Source organism: Phacochoerus africanus, chromosome 4, assembly GCF_016906955.1.
Source record: "Phacochoerus africanus isolate WHEZ1 chromosome 4, ROS_Pafr_v1, whole genome shotgun sequence".
Taxonomy (NCBI): Eukaryota; Metazoa; Chordata; class Mammalia; order Artiodactyla; family Suidae; genus Phacochoerus; species Phacochoerus africanus.
In genome coordinates, this window is record NC_062547.1 from 3,591,413 (window position 1) to 3,613,002 (window position 21,590).

General features: G+C 53.8%; 1 protein-coding gene across 3 annotated transcripts; it reads left to right on the forward strand.

Moving 5' to 3' along the window:
• The first annotated feature begins 12,591 nt into the window (after window positions 1-12,591).
• Window positions 12,592-21,283, forward strand: LTO1 (LTO1 maturation factor of ABCE1). Of its 3 annotated transcripts, XM_047775042.1 has the most exons (6): window positions 12,592-12,762; window positions 14,073-14,178; window positions 15,229-15,299; window positions 19,118-19,235; window positions 19,504-19,617; window positions 20,382-21,283. In XM_047775042.1, exons 1-5 carry the CDS (start codon window positions 12,713-12,715, stop codon window positions 19,570-19,572), a joined length of 414 nt encoding a protein of 137 aa, XP_047630998.1. In that variant the 5' UTR covers window positions 12,592-12,712; the 3' UTR covers window positions 19,573-19,617; window positions 20,382-21,283. The 3 variants fall into 3 exon arrangements, with proteins under 3 accessions (XP_047630998.1, XP_047630997.1, XP_047630996.1); XM_047775041.1 differs by having other exon boundaries at window positions 19,504-21,283; XM_047775040.1 differs by lacking the exons at window positions 19,504-19,617; window positions 20,382-21,283 and having other exon boundaries at window positions 19,118-19,497.
• The last annotated feature ends 307 nt before the right edge of the window (window positions 21,284-21,590 follow it).

The window sequence follows — 21,590 nt, forward strand, 5'->3', positions numbered from 1 at the left end:
GCCCTGGGGTCCTGCAGGTGCCTGGGGCACTCCACCTGCCACAGGGTGCAGAAGAGAACGTGGGAGCTGTCACTGCAGGAATGCTGCCCACCAAACCCACACCTCCTCCAGGCCACCGGTGGGGGGGCAGCCTCTCTGCCAGTGGGGGGCTGATAGACAACTGGGGGGATGTGCAGACTCTGGTGAAGGCCTCCGCCTTCCCGCCTGTAAAATGGGGGTGGGTTGGACCTGGGGCCTTGGATTCCACGTGAGAGTTCTTTTAAAACGGTGTGTATTTGGAGTTCCCTGATGTCTCAGCGCAGTTATCACTGCAGCAGCTCAGGTTCTATCCTGGCCTGGAAATTTCCGAATGCCGCTGACGTGGCCAAAATAAATAAATAAACGAATAAAGTGTGTATTTAACTACACTAATATTATCCTCAAGGAAAAGCAAATTCTGGAGTTCCTGTCGTGGCTCAGTGGTCAACGAACCCGACTAGTATTCATGAGGACACAGGTTTGATCCCTGGCCTCGCTCAGTAGGTTGAGGATCCGGCATTGCCGTGAGCTGTGGTGCAGGTCGCAGACGTGGCAGACGTGGCTTCTGTGTTGCTGTGGCTGTGGTGTAGGCAGGCAACTGCAGCTCTGATTTGACCCCCTGGCCTGGGAATTTCCATATGCTGCGGATGTGGCCCTAAAAAGACAAAAGACAAGAGACAAAAAAAAAAAAAGAAAAAAAGAAAAAGAAAAAGCAAATTCCACGGGCAAAGGGGAAGTCTGTGTCCCCCGCCACATGCACTCTCCCGCCCACACAGTGTGTGTGCATGGCAGCAGGCGATGTTGGTACCACTGGGGTCCCAAGCCTAGTCATTCTGCATCCCCACCCCCACCCCCGGTCCTCACCTCCCCCTCTCCCCAGCCACCCTCCATCGCTCCAACAGCCTCTCTGGCCTCCTGATGGCCCCTCCAACCTAAGACCTCCCCTTAAGACCCCTCAAGCTTAGGCTCTGCCTGGAGGGACCCTCCCACCCCCCCAGCCCACCCCCACCCCTGATTTAACAGCGTCCTTCCTGCCACACCCACAGGATTCCAGCCCACATGCGTGGCACCGCGGTCTGTGGAGGCACAAGGGCGCTAAGGTGCTTTCTTTTTTTTCTTCTTCCTTTTTTGGCCTCCCACCGGCATATGGAGCTCCCAAGCCAGAGATCAAGATCCAAGGATGCCGCTCCTACCTCAGCCGCAGCTGCAGCAATGCCAGATCCTTAACCCACTGTGCTGGGCCGGACGTCCAACCTGCGTCCCGGTGTTCCAGAGACATCGCTGTTCCTGCGGCGCTGCAGCGGGATCTCAGAGATGCTTTGCTCTGGGAATACCCTTGCCCAGGGCTCTGTCCTCATCAGCACGCATTTCCCCAGGGAGCCAGAAACGTCATTCCCTTGAGCTGCCACGAGGAGGGACCAGGACCAGGAGGCCCGGGATCAAGGTGCAGGCAGGGCCCGCTCCCTCCGGGGCTCCGGGGCAGGGTCCCTTCTGCCTCTTCCAGCTTCCTGGGCTTCAGGCGTCCCTAAGCTCGTGGCCATGTCCCTCCACCCTCTGCCTCTGTCTTCATACGGCCTCCCTTCTCTGTGTGCTTCCTCTTCTGTGAATGACTTAACATTTGTCATTGGGTTGAGGGCCATGTGGAAAATCCAGGGTGTTCTCACCCAAGATTCTTATATCTGCAAAGATACTTTTTCCACCTCAGGTCACCCTTCCAAGTTTTGGGTTTAGGACTTAGATCTACTCGGGGCCATCATTAGACCCTCGTGGAATTACTCTCTTGGAAAGGGTGTGTGCATTTAAAACATCTCCAGGGGCTGCCAGACTGCATCCTGGATTTATCTACTCAGGGCGATTTTTTTTTTTTTTTTTGTCTTTCTAGGGCAGCACCCACAGCATATGGAAGTTCCCAGGCTGGGGGTCAAATTGTAGCTGTAGCTGCCAGCCTGCACGACAGCTTACAGCAACTCCAGATCCTTAACCTACTGAGCAAGGCCAGGGATCAAACCTGTATCCTCATGGTCTGGTTCGTTATTACCGAGCCACAACAGGAACTCCAATATTGAGGCAATTTTTTTTTTTTTTTGGTCTTTTTAGGGTCACATCCTCAGCATATGGAGGTTCCCAGGCTAGAGGTCTAATCGGAGCTGTAGCTGCCGGCCGACACCACAGCCACGGCCACACCAGACCCGATCAGCATCTGCAACCTACACCACAGCTCACGGCAACACCAGACCCTTAACCCACTGAGGAAAACCAGGGATTGAACCCGCGTCCTCATGGATGCCAGTCAGATTCATTTCTGCTGAGCCATGGTGGGAACTGTTCAGGGCAATTTGAACACATACCTGGGCACAGAGTCAGACTCTTCAGAACCCCAGACCGTGATTTACTTGAGGGGAGACAGAGGGGGTGGTGAAGGCGCTACGCCCAGACTTCCACTCACCGCAGACCCCAGCCCGAGACCCTGGCCTTCCCCTTACATGAGGGCATGGTGAGGTCTGAGACAGATTGGGGTCTGTGGGGGTCCCCTCGGCCCTTGTCAGCTGTGCTACCCACTGCCCTCCCCCACCACCCCGGGGCCCCAGGTGGAGTGACGGATGCTGAAGCCTGGGCCCCAACACCAGCCTGGGGTGAGGAGTCTGAGTCCTGGGGGCAGGTGGGACAGCACCAGAGTGACAGTACTGCCCGGAGGAGGCGGGGTGTCCTGGGGGCAGGGTTCCATGACCAAGCTTCTGCCATCAGGATGGGGTAATCTGGCCCCCGTTTTCTTCTCCCTGCCCGTGATCTGAGGGCTGGGAGCCACAGTGGCCGGACGCCTGGGCCCCCTGCTCAGCCCGTGGTGGGGGGTGGGGAGGCAGAGGCCGGGCAGCCTGGGGTGGCCACAGCCGGGGACCAGGCTTCGACAGTTGCTTCTTAAAAGCCTCATAGTCCTCCAGAACCTCCGTGAGTAATGCTGATAAAATCCATCTCCAAGGCTGCTTTGAGGAATGACAGTGATAACCAAAGACGAGGGTCTGACACACAGTGGGTCCTTATCGTCCTTACGGCGGTCTGGGGACACGAAGGCCCGGGAGAAGAATGTTCCAGCAGCCGTCGGCGAGCTGCGAAGAGGGGGTGCCGAGCCCTGGCTGCAAGGCGGCCCGAGTGGGGCCGGAGCTGGTCTGAAGCTCAATGGCGCCCCCCGGTGGTGGGTGCGGGAATTGCCCCGGGCGGGCTCGGGCCCCGGCCCCGGAGGAGCGGGTGGGCCTCTCCCGCCTCTTCTGCTGGTTGATCAGACGCCGCCCGCCCGCCCTCTTTCGAAGACAGGCCTTGGGGGGGCAAGAGAACCTCGGACAGTGGGTACAGGGAGAGAGTGCGAAGGAAGAGGAGAGCGCCATCGCGTCTGCAGCCTGTCATTTAGAGTATATTATATTCATCGTAGTAACGAAGTTATTACATTTAATACAGTTCCCGCCTGCGGTACATGCATCCTCTGTCAGCCCTGACAGGTGGGTACCAGCATCCGTCCGATTTTACAGATGGGCAAACTGAGGCTGGGGGGCGGGGAATTCCACTAATGCCCACTGGGTGAGACCCCAGTGCAGATGCCACAAAAGCTGCGTTCCTGCACCAGCACCAGCCACCAAGCAGAGGAGGGAGACCCGCTGAGGGGGACTGCTCACCTTTCTGTTGTGGGACCCCACTCTGGGCCTGACTGGGGGCTTCGAGGTTTGGCAGGAGACTCTTCAGGTTGGGGAGGGGGGTCCTCAGGGTGGGAGGAAGATTGGACAAAGGTGGCCCCTGGCTCTCCTGGCTCCAGAGAAGGAGCCCAAGCAGGACTTGCTGCCCCATAGGGGCAGGGGAGGAGGGATTTCACCAGGCTGGGGAGGAGTGGGGGGGGGCGCTTCTCAGCCACACGGGCCCCCTCCCTCATTCTATCAACAACCCTGTGCTGGGCCTGTGCAAAGTAAATGCTGCAGTTTGGGGGGTTTGGTGTTTTTTTTTTTTTTTTTTTTGCTTTTTAGGGCCACACCTGCAGCATATGGAAGTTCCCAGACTAGGGTGGAATTGGAACTGTAGCTGCAAGCCTACACCACAGCCACAGCAACGCCAGATCTAAGCCGCATCTGTGACCTACGCCACAGCTCATGGCAATGCCAGACCCTTAACCCACTGAGCGAGGCCAGGGATCGAACTTGTGTCCTCAGGGATACTAATTGGGCTCTTAACCTGATGAGCCACAACAGACACTCCCAAGCACTGCAGTTTTGATATGTGTTGGCACTCAAACATTCGTATTGTCTTTTCAACCTTTGTTTACTTTGACAATCACAGCTTGGGGAGTTCCCTGGCAGCCTAGTAGTTAAAGAACCAGCAAAGTCACTGCTGTGGTTCAGGTTCCACCCCTAACCTGGGGACTTCCAAAAAAAAAAAAAAAGGAATAAAAGAAAATCATAGGGTTTTTTCCCCCCCATTTTATGGCCACACCTGTGGGATGTGGAAGTTTCTGGGCCAGGGGTCAAATAGGAGCTGCAGCTGCTGGCCTACGGCACGGCTACAGCAACACTGGACCTGAGCCACATCTGTAACCTATGCCACAGCTGTGGCAACGCTGAATGCTTAACCCACTGAGCGAGACCAGGGATGGAACCCACATCCTCATGGAGACTTTGCTGGGTTCTTAACCCACTGAGCCACACTAGGAACTCCAGTTCTGTGTAAGTTAGAAATAGTCCTTCCTGGGTTAAGCCCCTGAGGTGGCAGGGTTTCTTTGTCACTGCAGCCCAGCTTAGCCCAGCCTGACTAATACAAGGATAAGCAGTGGAAAGGAAGTCTCTTTTCAGATGGCTATGCCCTTTGGTGGAGGTCCTGCTGCCTCGTTTCTGTGCTCCTTTCCCCTAATCCTCCCTGCTTCTCTATCGGCATGCGATTCCCCAAGACCCACCCAGGTTCAAGGAATTCAGGTAGGGCCCTGCTCGCCCAGGCTCCCCTTTCTAGAAAGGCAGTGGCGGTCAGCAGCGCTTCTCCTTGCAGCTTTCCTTCGTGGTTCCATCCCTGTGGATCCCAGAGCAGAGTCCGAACGATGAGAGCTTGGGAGCTGAGGGGCTGGGGTCACACAGCACGGCCTGCATCTCAGAGCCTGACCCACACGGTGCTGGCCTATGCCTGCCAACCCCCCCCCCCCGGGGGGCCCTGCTGGCCAGGGCCCTTCTGTAGCAGGCGAGTGTCCATGGGGGCCCTGCTCTTAGTCGCTGGTGACAGTTCAAGCTGCCACCCCCGCCTGATCCCCATGCTTTGTGGATGCGGTCGGGCAGGGCGCAGTCCTGGGAAGCTGCTAGAAAATGGCCCTTCCAGGTGGGGTCCCAGAGCGCCTCCTGCAGGAAAGGAGCAGCAAAGAATTCGCTGGAACGTCTGCAAGGGAGTCAACCCTTGGACTGGGGTGTCGGGGTGGGGGGGGGGGGAAAGAGGCTGCCCCAGGGGGTCAAACTTGTATCAAATCCTAAAACAATGCCTCTTTTCCCAGTTGTGTTTTCACTTATGTATATGAAGAATATAAAACAAAAGGGAGATTTGTTTCCTGGGAGCGAACTGTCATTTCATGTCTTTCTTTTAAGAAACGGATTTCTTTTTTTTTTTGTAGTTATGAAGGGCATTGTTACTGCGTGAAAAAAAAAACAAAATCAAAACTCAGGAGTTTCCCATTGTGGCTCAGTGGTAACAAATCTGACCAGGATCCATGAGGATTCAGGTTCAATCCCTGGCCTTGCTCAGTGGGTTAAAATTCTGACGTTGCCGTGAGCTGTGTGTAGGTCGCAGATGTGCCTCGGATCCCGCGTTGCTGTGGCTCTGCTGTAGTCCAGCAGCTACAACTCTGATTGGACCTCCATATGCCTGGGAACCTTCATATACTGCAGGTGCAGGCCCACACCCCCCCGCAAAAAAAAATAAAAAACAGCAAAAAAATCAAACTCATATAAACATACAAAGGAGAAAATAAAATTACTTACAGTCTCATCAATCCTGTCCCCACGTAGGCACCTGCTAACTGGAGGACATGGATATAGATTTAATCTATGGCATGAAAGGGACCCTGCGAGTGATTTTTGAATATATATCAAAACTGGTGGAGGGAGTTCCCTGATGGCTCAGCAGGTTAAGGACTTGGTGTTATCATTGCTGTGGTGCTGGTTTGACCCCTGGCCCAGGAACTTGTGTATGCTGCTGGCTTGGCCAAAAAAAAAAAAAAAAACCAGGTCGATATGCTTGCTTGTTTCTTCTTTAACCACCACAGGAGCAAATGACACATTCTGTTTTTGTCCTAAAAAATAGATGTGTTTCCAGATTAACCACCATAGAGCTATATATTGGGTTGACTTTGGTTAGGTTTGGAGGTTGCCTAGTATTTTGCTGCAAATATTTAAAAAAGAATTCTTTTAAATCAATTCGTGTAAGTCAGCATGTTTCCATAAATTTGGAGGACATTTGTTTTTCACTTATTTTTCAGTATATCACCTCCAGCTGGGTCTCTTTGAACTCGGACAGCGATATGCAAAACATTTCCATTTTTTAAAATGTGTTTTCTTTATTAATATGGTAGATCCTTGGGAGTTGGTTATAATGTCTCCTTTATATATATTTTTTATAAATGAACTATTTAATATGACTGTTTTGAAATCACTGCAATAAGTACAATCCAGGGAGCTTTCAGAGAAACTGAAAACTAAAATTTAGGAAGCCCTACACCTACGAGAGCCTTTGTAGATAGTTCGCATTGTACCTGTACAATCCACTTCTTATTCTGTCCAACAAAATGGAAAAATTTCAATTCCTAAGATTAACACAAGCAAACATCACAACATTGTCTCAAAAACTAATGCCACAGCCACAGCCACAGCCACGAAGGATCTGAGCCGCGTCTGCAACCGACACCACAGCTCACGGCAACACCGGATCCTTAACCCACTGAGCAAGGCCTGGGATCGAACCCGGGTCCTCATGGATGCTAGTCAGATTCACTAACAGCCGAGCCACGATGGGAACTCCTCCTGCCTACTTTTTGTGGATCCAGTTGCTCAAATACACATTAAAATTTGAAACATTTAGGAATTTTGAAATAAATTATATTTGAATTTTTTTTTTTTTTTTTTTGCCATTCCACTTCTTGGCCATGTGACATGTAGCAGTTCCAAGGCCAGGGGATCAAACCCAAGCCACAGCAGTGACAATGCTGGATCCTTAACCTGCTGAGCCACCAGGGAACACCCTGTATTTGAACTTTAAAATTCTGCCTTTTTGTACCTTCAAGGCCCTAGTTTTAAAGTCGGGTCCTTATTGGAAAATAACCTGATTTGTGACTACAATATTGAAAATCCAAGATAACATAATTAGATAGATGCCTATGCTTCAATGTTAAGACAATCTGTGTTGAACACAATACTTTAGGGACACAACCGGGAAACAAAAGCAGGTGCGAGCCCATACGGCTGTGGGGACCCAGCCCACTGCAGTTGGATTCTTTTTTTTGTCTTTTTCTAGGGTCTAATCGGAGCTGCAGCCGCCGGCCTACACCACAGCCACAGCAATGCAGGATCTGAGCCGCGTCTGCGACCTACACCACATCTCACAGCAATCCGGATCCTTAACCCGCTGAGCGAGGCCAGGGATCGAACCTGCAACCTCATGGTTCCTGGTCGGATTCGTTAACCACTGTGCCACGACACAGGAACTCCTGCAGTCGGATTTTTAACCCACTGCACCACAGCAGGAACTCCTGATGGCTTTATTTTCAAACTAATCATCTGAACTCAGTAATGCTGATTTTTGCAGCACAGGTAAAGCTTTGCGTACTTTTTTTTCCACACAGTTTTCAAAGTTGGAAATTGATGTGTGCTCTTGTGTACGCGTCTTCATGCCCACGAGTTTTATCTTGTAATTGGTCTCTTTTCATTTTCATCAGTATCTGTTTCCCTATGCCAAAAGACATAGCTTGTTTTACTTTCCTTCAGCTGACACGGCTTATGCTCACAAAATGTATTTAACGGATGTAATAATAAGAGGGCACGTATTGTATTAGAAGCTATCGTATGAAAATATTTGGGACGTGTTTCAGTACAATATTAAGTGGGTCGGGGGAGCATATAAAGTGTGTGAGCATATAAAACGTGTGAAGATAGTTTTTCTGTGAAAATGCAAAGGAAAAAAGTAACAAAATAAGCACAAATGCGTCCCTGGCCAGAGTGCTGGCAAGGAGGTTGCTTGCTTCTTTTGTCCTCTTATCAAACATCCCAAATGTTGTGACGTCATTTGCTTATTAAAAAAAAACCCAGGGAGTTCCCGTTGTGGCTCAGTGGTTAACGATCTGACTAGGAACCATGAGGTTGCGGGTTCGATCCCTGGCCTTGCTCCAGTGGGTTAAGGATCCGGCGTTGCTGTGGCTCTGGCGTAGGCCGGCGGCTACAGCTCTGATTGGATCCTTAGCCTGGGAACCTCCATATGCCGCGGGAGCGGCTCAAGAAATGGTAAAAAGGCAAAAAAAAAAAAAAAAAAAACTAAAAATGAAAAGACGTTGAAAGGACCGAATAATATAAAGTCTATTTCATTTCATCCTCCTCAAAGTATATTTTGCTGGAATTTTTTATTCGTATAGCAGTAACTCATGTTCATTGTGCGAACGTGGGACACTCAGAAAAAAACATAAAATTTTAAAATTAATGTAATCCCCAAATCTAAATATAATCACCCTTAACATTTTGGTATGTTCACTTTAATTTTTTTAAAAAAAGGAGTTCCTGCTGTGGCTCGGCAGAAATGGGTATGGCTAGCATACATGAGGATGCGGCTTTGATCCTTGGCCTTGCTCAGTGGGTTAAGGATCTGGGGTTGTGGTGAACTGTGGTGTAGGTCACAGATGCAGCGCAGATCTGGCGTTGCTGTGGCTGTGGCATAGGCTGGCAGCTGCAGCTTGGGTCTGACCCGTAGCCTGGGAACTTTCATATTCTGCGGGTACGGCCCTAAAAAGCAAAAAATAAATAAATAAAAACATAATTGTTGGGAGTTCCCTTGTGGTACAGCAGGTTGAGGGTCAGGCATTGTCACTGCAGTGGCTCAGGTCGCTGCTGTGGCTGGCTTTGATCCCTGGCCAGGGGAACTTCCTCATGCCTCAGGAGCAGCCAACAAAACACAACAAAACAAAACACCCCATGTAATTGTTTCGTATAATTGGAATTGGAGTATATGCAGAGGGTTTTTTTTTTTTCCTGTTTTCTAGTTTTTTTATTTTTTAAATTGAAGTGTAGTCACTTTGTAATACCGTGTTAGTTTCAGGTGTACCAGGGTTTTTTTTCTTTTCCCTTAGACATCGAGAGCATTCTCCGTGACATTACTCTTGTTTCAAATGTTATTTCTGGCAGCAGCTTGAGCGTCTCCAGCCTGAGCAGCCAACCCTGTGTGTATCATCCGTCTCTCTTTTGTCCTCATAAGCGGGTTTCTCTTTCTGGCTTTTACAGACTGTGCTATCATGCTGCACTGGACAGAAAAATCTTCACTTTTCTCTGATTGTTTCCTCGAGCCGAAATCCTGGAAGTAAAAGTACTAGGTGGCTACACTGCAGCTGCGGCAATGCCAGATCCATTTAAACCACTGTGGCGGGGCCCGGGATGGAACCTGCACCTCTGCAGTGATCTGAGTCACTGCAATCAGGTTCTTAACCCACTGCACCATGGCGGGAAGTCCAAAAGATGATTTGTTAGAACAGTTTTTTCTTTTTGTCTTTTTAGGGCTGTACCTGAAGCACATGGAGGCTCCCAGGCTAGGGGTCCCGGCCTACACCACAGCCACAGCAACCCAGGATCCGAGCTGCATCTGTGACCCACACCACAGCTCACAGCAACACCAGATCCTTAACCCGATGAGCAAGGCCAGGGATCGAACCTGCATCCTCATGGATACTAGTCAGATTCATTTCCACTGAGCCATGACGAGAACTCCAAGACAATTTTAAGATGGTAAAAAATGCAAACAATTCTTTCGATCTGCGTTCTTTTACTACCAGTAAGTCTGTCTTTGCTATACTTTTGTTTGCCAGCCAGCTGCTTTGTTCTTTTCTGTGAATTATGTATTTAAGTCTTTGGCCCATTTTTTCCCCTGTTAGAATGCCTTTATTTCTGATCCATTTTAATAAGTTCTTTATAAACTAGAAATATTCTTTTCATCCTAATATTTATGACAAATATATCCCCAGATTGTTCTTTGGTTTTTAATTTGCTCATTATTACATTTGATATAAATTTGCATGGTTTTCCCTTTGTGATTCCCTCTGGCTTCTCATGTGTTGGAAATGCATCTCCAGGAGTTCCCACTGTAGCTCAGCAGGTTAAGAACTGGACACTGTCTCTGTGAGGATGTGGGTTCCATCCCTGGTCTCGTTCAGTGGGTTAAGGATCCAGCGTTGCTGTGGCTGTGGCGTAGGTTGGCAGGGGCAGCTCCGGTTTGACCTCTGGCCTGGGAACTTCCATATGCCGCAGGTGTGGCTGTAAAAAGAAAACAAGAGAAAAAAGTCTCCATACTTACCTGAACGTTCCACCTACATTTTTAAAGGCTTTTCTAAAACGCAACGTAAGTCTCTATCATTTGGACATAGTTTGATATACGGTATGAAGTCTAAATGGAACTTGACTTTTCCCAAACGACAAATTTTCTCATTTTAGTAGTTGATAAGTATCCCCTTTCCCATGAATTTGTGGTGCCTTTTATCACACGAGATGGTTTTGCATTTCCTGGAGTCCCCTTCTAGCTCATTCCATTCTTATTTCTTTTTTTCTTTTCATTTATAATGATTTTTATTGTTTCCATTATCGCTGGTTTACAGTGTTCTGTCAATTTTCTACCGTACAGCAAGCTGAGCCAGTTACACAAACATGGATACATTCTTTTTTCGTAAGTGACTAGATATGGTTCCCAGTGCTACCCAGCAGGATCTCATTGGTCATCCATTCCAAAGGCAATCGTCTGCATCTGTTAACCCCAAGCTCCCAGTCCATATCACTGCCTTCCGCTCCTCCTTGGCAACCACAAGTCTATCCTCCAAATCCATGATTTTCTTTTCTGTGGCTCAGCAGAAAACGAATCTGACTAGTATCCATGAGGACGCAGGTTCGATCCCTGGTCTCACTTAAGGATCTGGCGTTGACGTGAGCTGTGGTGTAGGTCGCAGACGTGGCTCAGATCTGGTGTTGCTGTGGCTTGTGGCGAAGGCTGGCAGCTACAGCTCTGATTTGACCCTTAGCCTGGGAACCTCCATATGCCGTGGGAATAGCCCTAAAAAGAGAAAAAGAAAAAAAAAAAGAAGACCATCCTGTTTTACTTCTGATTTTAATCAGAATGCATTTGGTATTTCCTATCTATGCTCCACTGTCATCGATAGTTTGAAGTACCTTTTAAAAACCGTGTTCAGGGGAGTTCCCATCGTGGCACAGTGGTTAACGAATCAGACTAGGAACCATGAGGTTGCAGGTTCGATCCCTGGCCTTGCTCAGTGGGTTAGGGATCCGGCCTTGCCGTGAGCTGTGGTGTAGGTTGCAGACGCCGCTGGGATCCCCGAGTTGCTGTGGCTGTAGCGTAGGCTGGTGGCTACAGCTCCGATTGGACCCCTAGCCTGGGAACCTTCATATGCCACGGAAGCAGCCCAAGAAATGGCAAAAAGACAATAAAATAAAATAAAATAAAAACCATGTTCAGAAAGTATCTTGTCATGGAAAGGATGAGAAGGGGGTATGCTTGCTGCTTGAGCAAGCACACCGGTTGCTCAAACCCTTCCGTTGAGTCTGTTCTTGACTCTTCATGAATTATGAATCATTATGCTTTTGCTTTAACAACAACTAATCTCAAAAATCAAGACACAAACTTTTATTTTTTCAAAAGACTCTATATAAAGTTTCAAGAACGGATGCCAATATTTACTAATGCCCTTCCCAGCGAGGCCACCAGGCTGTTTCCCTGCGGCTGTTTCATATCTCCGGGGGTCGAGTCAGCGCTGCGCTTCTTGGACAAAGGTCCCGCAGTCCCTGGATTACTGCGGACGTGGATTTGGTGGCATTTTAGGCGGGAGTCTGACGGCGTCCCGGAAGGTGGCCCCGGGCTGTGGGTCGGGGTCGGCGAGCGCGGGGGCACCGGGACCCCGTCCCTGGGTGCTGCCTGCATCCCGGGAACTGCCCTTCCTGGAACTTTTCCCCCACAAACCCAAGGGCACAGCATCCTTGTTGGAACCTGGGGAGGCGCTGGTTCTTTGGTAACTTTTCCCATTTCTTCCCTGGTTCATTCAGAGCCGTTTTTGGCAGTTTGGTTGCATCTACTTGGTTTTGTTAAAATGATATCACGAGTCTTGTCCCCGCGGCCAGGTAGCTGCTCCGGGCGGGGACAGAGCAGCCCCCAGCGAGAGCGGGCAGCAGTGCCAAGGGGCCCGAGGAGGGGCCGCACCCCGACTCAGCTCCGCCCTGCGCCGCCGCCGCCGCCGCCGCCGCCGCGCACGCGCTCTGGCCCCGCGCCGGCGCGTGTTGAGCCCTCCCGCGCGCCGTCCTTACCCGGCCTGCCCCGCGCGGCGTTCCCGGAAGTGGGCTTCGCTCTGCCAGCAGCCGGGCCTCGAGTCCGAGCTTCCCGGGTCTGCGCCGTAGCGCAGGGCGGCGGGGCAGACGGGCAGGGCGGGCCGGCTGCCGCCATGGCCGGGACTCAGGACATGTTCGACGCCATCGTGATGGCAGATGAGAGGTGAGTGGCGGGGCTGGCTGGGATTCCCGCGCTTGGCGGTCCGCTCTCGGCCGCTCGGGCCTTGGGGGAGCGCAAAGTGATCCTGAAGGCGGCTGGAGCGGGAGCCCGAGATGCTCTTGATTTTCCTTTACGCATCGGCTTTTCGGGGGAGCGCCCAGCTGCTCCTCCAGACCCGCCTCTCCCGGCCCGGGGCTGCCCCACGCATCTGCTCGGCCTAATGAGTGCCTCCCTCCAGGGACGCCGGGGCCGCGGGTGGGACGGGCTTTGCCATCTGGGCGCTGCCCCTTTTCGCTTGTTGCTCAGGGGTCGGACATACGGCAGCATTCACAGACAAGCTGATAAATGTGTCAGGCGTCGTCCTTTCCCCTAGGGCCGTGCCGGGGGGAGCCGTGGGTTGCTTTGTGCAGTCTTCCAGCGCCCGGCCCGCCGGAGACATCCGTAGATGTCAGTTAGGAGAGAGAGGGAACATCAAACAGTCGTCCGCTGACGTTTCCCTGGAGCTTGCTGTGAATGGGACAGGGAGCAAAGTATTGAACCCCTTTATCTATTTTAATTCTGCTTGTGAAGTAGATCTTATCCGTCATCCTGTCTTTCAGGGCAGGAGGCAAGGTCAACTCCCAGAGCCACACAACGGCAAGGGAGAGCTGTACACGCTGCCTCCCTGGCGACTCCAACAAGCTCCTTTCCCTTGGGTGGCTGCATGTTCTGCTGGTGTCCGTTCCCCTGCTGAGCCCTCAAAGCCACAGCCTTTATTATACCACAGGCCCCACAGTCATGGTACGTTTCGTGGTGATCCGATGGCGTTTCTCCCAGCCAGTCTCCAGAGATGCGGCAGAAGGCCCTGTGATAGGTGGCAGAGTGCTCTGAAGCCCTTGACCCAGCACTCTAGCTCACCCACTCACAGAACTGGAGGCTGGTGACCTGGCTGCTGGCTCATCAGCTGAGAAATGTCAAAGAGTAGATTTCCTGGGCCTGACTCCAGACTTGCCCTGACCGGGGAGGCTCCTGGATTTGTATCTTTGGAATTTTCCTGTGTGTCTCTGGTGTTATGCCAGATTTGGGGCTCTCTGGCTTAGCCCCCCCTTGTAGAAGAGGTGAACTGGGCTTCGGGAGGTTCAGCGATTTGCCAGAGGAAAGACGGAGGGAGGGAGGGAGGGAGCAGGGCTTGGAACCTGAGTGAATTCTCTTCTCTTTCTGCTGTTCTGAGTCGGGTCTTGCTGGGTCTTGGGTTGTGGTGGAAGAGAAACGTTTTTCTGGGAAAAGTGCTCTTTTGATTATTTGCTCACACTTTTGCTCCTTCTCTGGGGCAGGTTTCACGGGGAAGGCTATCAGGAAGGCTACGAAGAAGGGAGTGGCTTGGGTCTAATCGAAGGAAGACAGCATGGCACGTTCCACGGAGCAAAAATCGGATCAGAGGTGAGTGTGGACGCCCCCCACTTAGAAAGGAGTCCTTTTCTTTTCGTTTCCAGTTTCCCTTGATGAGCAGTGTGACTGCGCCACAACTTTAGGCCTCTTAAGATGGCCGCAGACTAGATGGAGTTGCGATGGAGAAGTAGTCTCAGGACAGAACCCGCACAGCATGTCGCTGTGTGGCGATGATGAAGCCGGGTGGGCTGGAGAATGAGAAAACCAGTCCCCCGCCTCCTCAGGTGACGTCAGGTGTCACGGTGCCACCCTGTGTCTGTGTCTTAAGCCACAGCTGAACCCTCACCCAGAGCACGTGTGCCCTGTGTCACGTGACAGCATCCCGTTTGGACTTGCGGTGCAGTTCATGAGATGCATAGCTTTCCTTTTCCTCTGCCCTTGGTCCTGGATCGGCCCCCACTGACGGGTATCCGGCCCTAAACGGCAGGGTCTTCGGCCGCCACGGCCGCGCCAGCTGTCTCTTGCTGCTGAACGAGGCATCCCCAGACACGGGGGCTTGAGACAGCCAGCGTCTGTTGTCTCGCACAGATGCGGAGACTCTGTCGTCCGGGAGCAGCCGAGCTGGGAGCTTGCTGCTCGGGGTCCCTTGATGTTGGAGTTGAGTGTCAGCCAGGCCTGCAGTCACTTGAGGGCTTGGCTGGGGCCGAAAGAGCCCCTTCTTGATGGCTCGCTTCCCACGTGGACCTCTCCGGAGGGCTGCTTGTGTGTCCCCGTGACCCAAGCCAGCAAGGCAGAGGGGACATTGTTAATGCCTCGTTTCAGAGTCACGTGCTGCCTCTTCCTCTCTGTTCTCCTGCTGACCCAGGCCACCCTGATGGGGTCGGCGGGGACCCTGAGGTTATGTGTCCCGGGGAGGTGGGTGCGGTGGGACCACCTTGGAGGCTGGCTCCCCAGGGATGACTTGACCCTCTGACTTCCATGGCCCGGTGCCCGACAGGTGCTTCCAGAACTGCCCCCGCCATTTGTTTTGAGAGCTTGGTGATGGGATCAAGGGCAGCTGCCAGTATTGATTTCCCCCTTCCATGTTTTGTAACCTCACAGATCGGGTGCTACCAGGGTTTTGCTTTTGCTTGGAGGTGTCTCCTGCACACTTGTGCCACCGAGAAGGACAGGTAAAGCTCGAGACATCTTTCTTCTTTGGTGTCGGGACCAGGAGTCCTGCTTCCACGGCTGACCGTGACCTTGAGCAGTTGCTGCCTCGGTCTCCTCATCTGTAAAATGGAGAAACTGATCAGGCCGACCGTGAACGTTGTCGGGAGGGTTACAGGAAGAGGGGGTCGAAAGTGCCACGTATGTTCTTGCTGTTGGATGAACGTCTGTTGTCGTTGCTTCTCAGGAGTCCTCTTGGCTCCCCTGCCTCAGGCTCCCCTGCCTCGTCCGGGAAGCCTTTGAGCGCCACGTGGCCTTTTTTTTTTTTTTTCCATGCATTTTATTTATTTATTTATTTTTTGTCTTTTTTGTTGTTGTTATTGTTGTTGTTGTTGTTGTTGCTATTTCTTGGGCCGCTCCCACGGCATATGGAGGTTCCCAGGCTAGGGGTTGAATCAGAGCTGCAGCCACCTGCCTACGCCAGAGCCACAGCAACGCGGGATCCGAGCCGCGTCTGCAACCTACACCACAGCTCACGGCAACGCTGGATCGTTAACCCACTGGGCAAGGGCAGGGACCGAACCCGCAACCTCATGGTTCCTAGTCGGATTCGTTAACCACTGCATCACGACGGGAACTACCACGTGGCCTTTTGATACCACCGATCAAACAGTGTGGAAATTGTATCTTCTCGTTCCTCTTTCTCCTGCCTTTTCTAATACACAGAGTACAGCAGTCTGGGTATGAGCAGGGCTCAGAAGTGGTGGCTCCCTCGTCACCGGGCTGTTAATGGATCCAAAAGGTGTGCCTACAAGGTGCTGCCTTTTCCAGAGTTCCTGCTGTGGGGCAACGGGATTGGCAGCGTCTTGGGAGCACAGGGACGCAGGTTTGATCCCTGGCCTGGCACAGGGGGTTAAAGATCTGGTGTTGCCACTGCTGTGGCTTAGGTCACAACTGTGGCTCTGATGTGATCCCTGGCCCGGAGCTCCATATGCTATGGGGGAGGCCAAAAAAGAAAAAAAAAAAAAGACTGCATTTTCCGTGTTTCACGCATGCATGTCAAGAACCGAAGCACTGAGCAGGTCTTAGCTGCCGTTTGTACTGTTGTAGCCTTGGGAACCTGCCCTGACTGTGTGCTGCTCCCGGAAGCCCTGGGGCCCGTTGCACTGGTCTTCACTCTTTTTTTTTTTTCTTGTTCTTTGGCTGTACCCCCGGCGTGTGGAAGTTCCAGGGCCGGGAGTCGAACCTGCGCTGCAGTTGCAGCAATACCGGATCCTTAACCTGTGCCGCAGGGCAACTGGGTCTTCACCCTTAAGCTGGAAACAGACTCTCAGGTGACAGAAGCCCTCCTGCTGCTCGTGGGGGCCGAGGCTCGGCTTTGCTAGGCGCTCTGTGTCTTTCCCACGCCCGGTGGCTTGCCTGGCCTGGTGGGGCACCAGGAGAGTGGGTGACAGAGCTGGGAAGGTGCTTTGTCACCTTATAGGAAATATTTTGAATTTCTAGACGGTCAGGGCAGGGACGCTCGCAGCAGACTCTGGGTGATTCTGGGATCGTTTCTCTGACCTGTGCTGTCACTGGCCTGCTCCGTTCGTGTCAGCAGTGGGAGTTGACCGAATCCATCCACTAAGCCAAGGGCCACCCTGGGGAGAGTTCCCCCTGAAGACTCAGTCAGTGATCCAGTTGGGACAGTGGTTGGCAGCCCATGGCACCAGTGGATAGCGGTCGTAGATGAGCGTGGCTTCCCACTCCTGGTCCATAAAAGGGGGTGTGGGCCACGGTCCAGGAAGTTTCCAGCAGCCGCCCCCTCCTCCCACAGGGGTCTGCTGGCTCGTGGACGGTGCTGCACCAGCAAGAAGGGTCCCACTCTCGGGGGCTGCCAGCCCATGCCCAGAGCAGGGGTCCCTCGCTTCTCAAAGCTGTGCCCCCTGTCTGTCCACGTGGTTGGGTGGGGCTGCTGGAAGTCCCATGGCCCACCTCCCTGCCGCCCCAACCCCACCAGCAGGGCCTGGGGGTCTCTTTGAAATGCAACCTAAAACCCTCTATCTTCGAGCAGGGGGTTTTGGGTTTTCTAAGTCTACAATTTTTACAAGATGGTAGTGGGGGAGGGGGAGGGAACGGGGTGGATTGCAGCTCAGGGTTAATGGATACAAACTGTCGCCTTTGGAGTGGATTGTGCGAAAATAGAATGTGTACATGTGTGTGTACCTGGGTCGACATGCCGGGCACTAGGAAAAACAAATTGTACTGGGGAAACAACAGTTAAAAAAATTAAAGAGGGGAGTTCCCGTCGTGGCGCAGTGGTTAACGAATCCGACTAAGAACCATGAGGTTGCGGGTTCAGTCCCTGCGCTTGCTCAGTGGGTTAAACGATCCAGCGTTGCCGTGAGCTGTGGTGTATGTTGCAGACGCGGCTCGGATCCAGCGTTGCTGTGGCTCTGGCGTAGGCCAGTGGCTATAGCTCCGATTCGACCCCTAGCCTGGGAACCTCCATATGCCGCGGGAGCGGCCCAAAGAAATAGCAAAAAGACAAAAAAAAAAAAAAATAAATAAATAAAATAAAGAAAAAGGTGGTAGAAGGTGGACAGAGGAGCTGCTTTAAGTAAGGCTTTGAAAGAGAAGCACCTGCTGTCCGCCTGGCCCTCTGGTGAGGCCGGGGCTTGAACACTGGAGCCGCCCAGTGGAGCGTGGTCTCAGCCTGAGGCTGGCACCTTCCATCACGGACACTTTCTGATCCACCCTGAGACGCCCCTTTGCCCTCCCGCAGCCAGGAGCGGGTCACACCCTCCTGATGGCCCTGGCTTTGACCTGTGAAGCCCTGGGTGTGTCTGGGCCCGTCACTGCATGCCGAGGCGAAAGCATCCTGTAGAGTCCAGGCCTTCCCGCAGGGTGGCATCCGCCCTCCGTCTCCCTGGAGGCCGAGTGCTTTGTTGCCTAAATGAACCCGCCTTGACCTGTTGTAGGTTCGCATTTTCTCAGGAAAGTGGCTGTCATGGTTCCTATAAACTGACTTAAAGACAGCAGACTGAGCAAGTCCTGGCCGCTTTGAATGGCTGGGGATTTGTCCTCAGGCTGAGTTCTTTGAGATTCCCCTGGGTCAGGCACACGCCACACCCGGTGATGAGGTGCGGTCTGGGGGAGGCTGCCCGCAGGCTCCCTTGTAGCAGCCAGAAGGACACTTGCACGAATCCTCTTTGAGTGGCAGCCCCGGCCTCTGGGATCAGGGGGCTGGGGCGGCTCCTGCTCATTGAGCACCTGCTCTGTAGTAGGTTCTGGACCCTGCCTGGACTGCGGAGCCTCCTGAGAGCCTGCGGGGTGGCTCTTAGGGCTTGTTTTACAGAGGCGGACGCCACGGCTCAGCGAAGGGAAATGCCCGTGAGCCCTGGGGCGGTTGTGCCCTGCCCGCCCCCCCCAGCTGAGCTCTCAGGGGAGCGGAACCCAAACACCAGATAGCAGCCTCTGCCCTGTGAAGGGAGGGGGCTGGCAGGGTTACCCACTGCCGAGCTCCCAGAGTTTGAAGGTTCCAGATCCTGGCAGATCCCCCCCCCCCACCGGGTCTAGAGCAGGTGTGCTCACGCCCTGCGTGCTTTCCTGCCTGGTTCTGGGTGCTCCTGGGTCAGGCCTGCTTGTCGGGGTTGCCTCTGCCCCTGGGCTGGGGTGGGGCTGGGCCTGTAAGCTCGCAACACACTCGATGTCGGGGTGCGGGTGTGGGCAGGCGTGCAGTGCTGGGGGTGGGGCCGATGAGGTCTGTCTCGGGCTTCTGAACCCAGAGCCAGCAAGTGGCCTCGTCGCCACACGAGCCAAGCCTGTTGCGTCTGAAAGCCTGTATTTCTGTGTTTTACAGCAAAAAGATGAAGGTCTTAGAGTCATTGATTGGAATGATTCAGAAATTCCCTTATGACGACCCTACTTACGATAAACTCCACGAAGACTTAGACAGGATCAGAGGGAAGTTTAAGCAGGTTGGTGCGCGCGGCCGGTTTCTTTTGGATCGGGGTCCCCTGGCCTTCCCGTGCGGGGCTGAGCGTCCACTTTGCCGATGGTTTGGGGGCCGCCTGTGCTCTCTGAGTGGTCAGTGAAAGGCACCCAGCTCTGTATCTCGACGAGAGGGGGGTGGGGACGGGAGAGGCGGGGGCGAGAGCGCGGAGGTGGCGTCGGGCCGGCAAGAGCCCGGCTGGGGCGCGTGCCTGTCTCATGTGGAAATCCAGCTTGCTGCTTCTGTGTTTTCAGCTTTGTTCGTTACTAAACGTTCAGCCGGACTTTAAAATTAGTGCGGAAGGTTCTGGACTTGCCTTTTGAGGTGGACAGACGAACAAAAGACGAACCATCGAGGAACAGATGTCCGTATGTTAAGTGTTGAAAAATGTGATTAAAGGCAGAACAGTGGCGGGTGTTCATTGTTCTGCGAGGAGGCTTCCTGCCCCCAGGTCCGCCTGTGTCGCCTGGGTGCCCGCGGGGCCTCCGCTCAGGCCTGCCCTTTGTTGGGCCCTGTCTGCTCTGCAGTCAGCCTGCGGCCCTGGCCGAGCCCTCGTGGGGCCTCTCCCTCAGGTCCAGGGTCCGGGCCACTGGCCTCACGGGTTCTCGCCACCTGGCAGGCCTGGCTGGGTCTAGACTGGGGCTGGCTCTGGGGAGAATTAACCTCCAGGCCTTGGTCAGCGCCCAGAGGAACAGTTTCTTAAAAAGATGAGAGTGACAGGGAGTTCCCGTTGGGGCGCAGCGGAGATGAATCTGACTACTCTCCATGAGGGTGCGGGTTTGATCCCTGGCCTCACTCGGCAGGTTAAGGATCCCACGCTGCCGTGGGCCCTGGCGTAGGTCGCAGATGCAGCTCGGATCTGGCATGGCTGGGGCTGTGGCTGTGGTGTAGGCAGGTAGCTGCAGCTCCAATTTGCCCCCCAGCCTGGGAACCTCCCCTTGCCACGGCTGCGTCCCTAAAAAGCATGAGAAAAAACATGCGAGTGACAGAGTGGACACGAAGCAAGTTGCCAGGGCGTAGTGGTGAGGGCGGTGACATCCACGGCCACCTCAGATGGCCAGCGCCTGTCCCAGCTCCCCGGGGTCTCTGTCCCCTGGGGAGCCCACAGGCGCGTATTCCTCCCACTTTACAGGTGAGGACCTGAGGCCCAACGACAGCCCGGGCCCCGCGCCGTCTCTCACCTCTGTCTTGAGCTCCTTGGAGTCCCTGGCGCACTCTGTGGAGCCCCGGGACGTCTGGCCGAGAGGAGGAGAGGGCAGCCCCGTCCCAGGAGCCAGCGCCGTTCTTACTGCGTCCCCCGGGGTGGGGCTCTGCGGTATTCAGAGAGGTCAAGGGGAGGAGATTGGATTCCATGCGACACCGGCCCCCCTTCTGTGTGCTGAGCTTTACGGTGAGGGCTCTGCACCTTCCTGCTAGTGTGACTTCTACCTTCTGCTGGCACCCGGAGCACCATCTGTACAGGGGGAGGGGCAGGCCAGCTCCCCCGGGACACGTGCTCCCGGGCACTTCCTGCACCCGAGGGCCCGTGGCCAGGCCCCCACGCGCCCCCGGCCCAGGGCGCAGATCTGGAAGCCCTGAAGACCATTAGCACAGGGGGCCGTGGATCCGCTCCCGATTTTAAAATCATTCTAGAATGTCTGAGTGCGTGCGCTTCCTGGCAGCTGCTGGGCCTGAGCCAGCGGGGCGAGGCCGGGGTCCCCATGAGGCCCGGGACGGCAGCCCTTGATGTGGGCCAAAGACACAGCTCTCTGCTGTTGGAGGCCAGGACTTGGGCTTCACTGGCTTGGCGGGTCCCCGTGTCCCTCTGTTCCTGCACCCTCCCTGCCCCCCTGCAGGACTGGGGAGGCTGGGCTCGGCCCACAGCCTCAGCTGCGCCATCCTCGCAGAGACCAGCCGTGGTCGTTGCCAGCCAGTGGGGTCGAGGGGCTTCTGCTGTCGTTTTCCTCCATGGGTTTTCGTGTTTTCTAAGCTCTCTGGATGATGTATTGTCATTACAATTGAAGAGAAAAATAAATAGCGTGTTTTCAAGCCAAAGGCCTCTGGGACCATTTATGATGTGACATCCTGCGTGTTCGTCCCCTACCCCAGAGCACCTGGGGTCCAGGTGCAAGCAGGATGTCCTTCTGGTCACACCGAGCAGCCCTCTGTTGCCGTTCCGACCGCGTGCTTTCGTCATCACGTCGAAGCCGTGTTGACAGGGGAGGACGGTGCCCGGGACACGTGGGATGGGCGGGTCCCCCGCGCCGCCAGCCTCACCTCCCAGGTCTGCGCCTCTCCCGGGCCGGTGTGCGCCTGAGAGACATCAGTTCACTTGCTGTTTCTAGAACATCAGTAACTGGGA

Coding starts and splice junctions, on each gene's coding strand:
- LTO1 (XM_047775040.1), top strand. CDS start 12,713: ATGGCCGGGACTCAGGACATGTTCGACGCCATCGTGATGGCAGATGAG. Junction 12,763..14,072: donor ATCGTGATGGCAGATGAGAG/GTGAGTGGCGGG, acceptor TCTCTGGGGCAG/GTTTCACGGGGAAGGCTATC. Junction 15,300..19,117: donor TGTGCCACCGAGAAGGACAG/GTAAAGCTCGAG, acceptor TGTGTTTTACAG/CAAAAAGATGAAGGTCTTAG.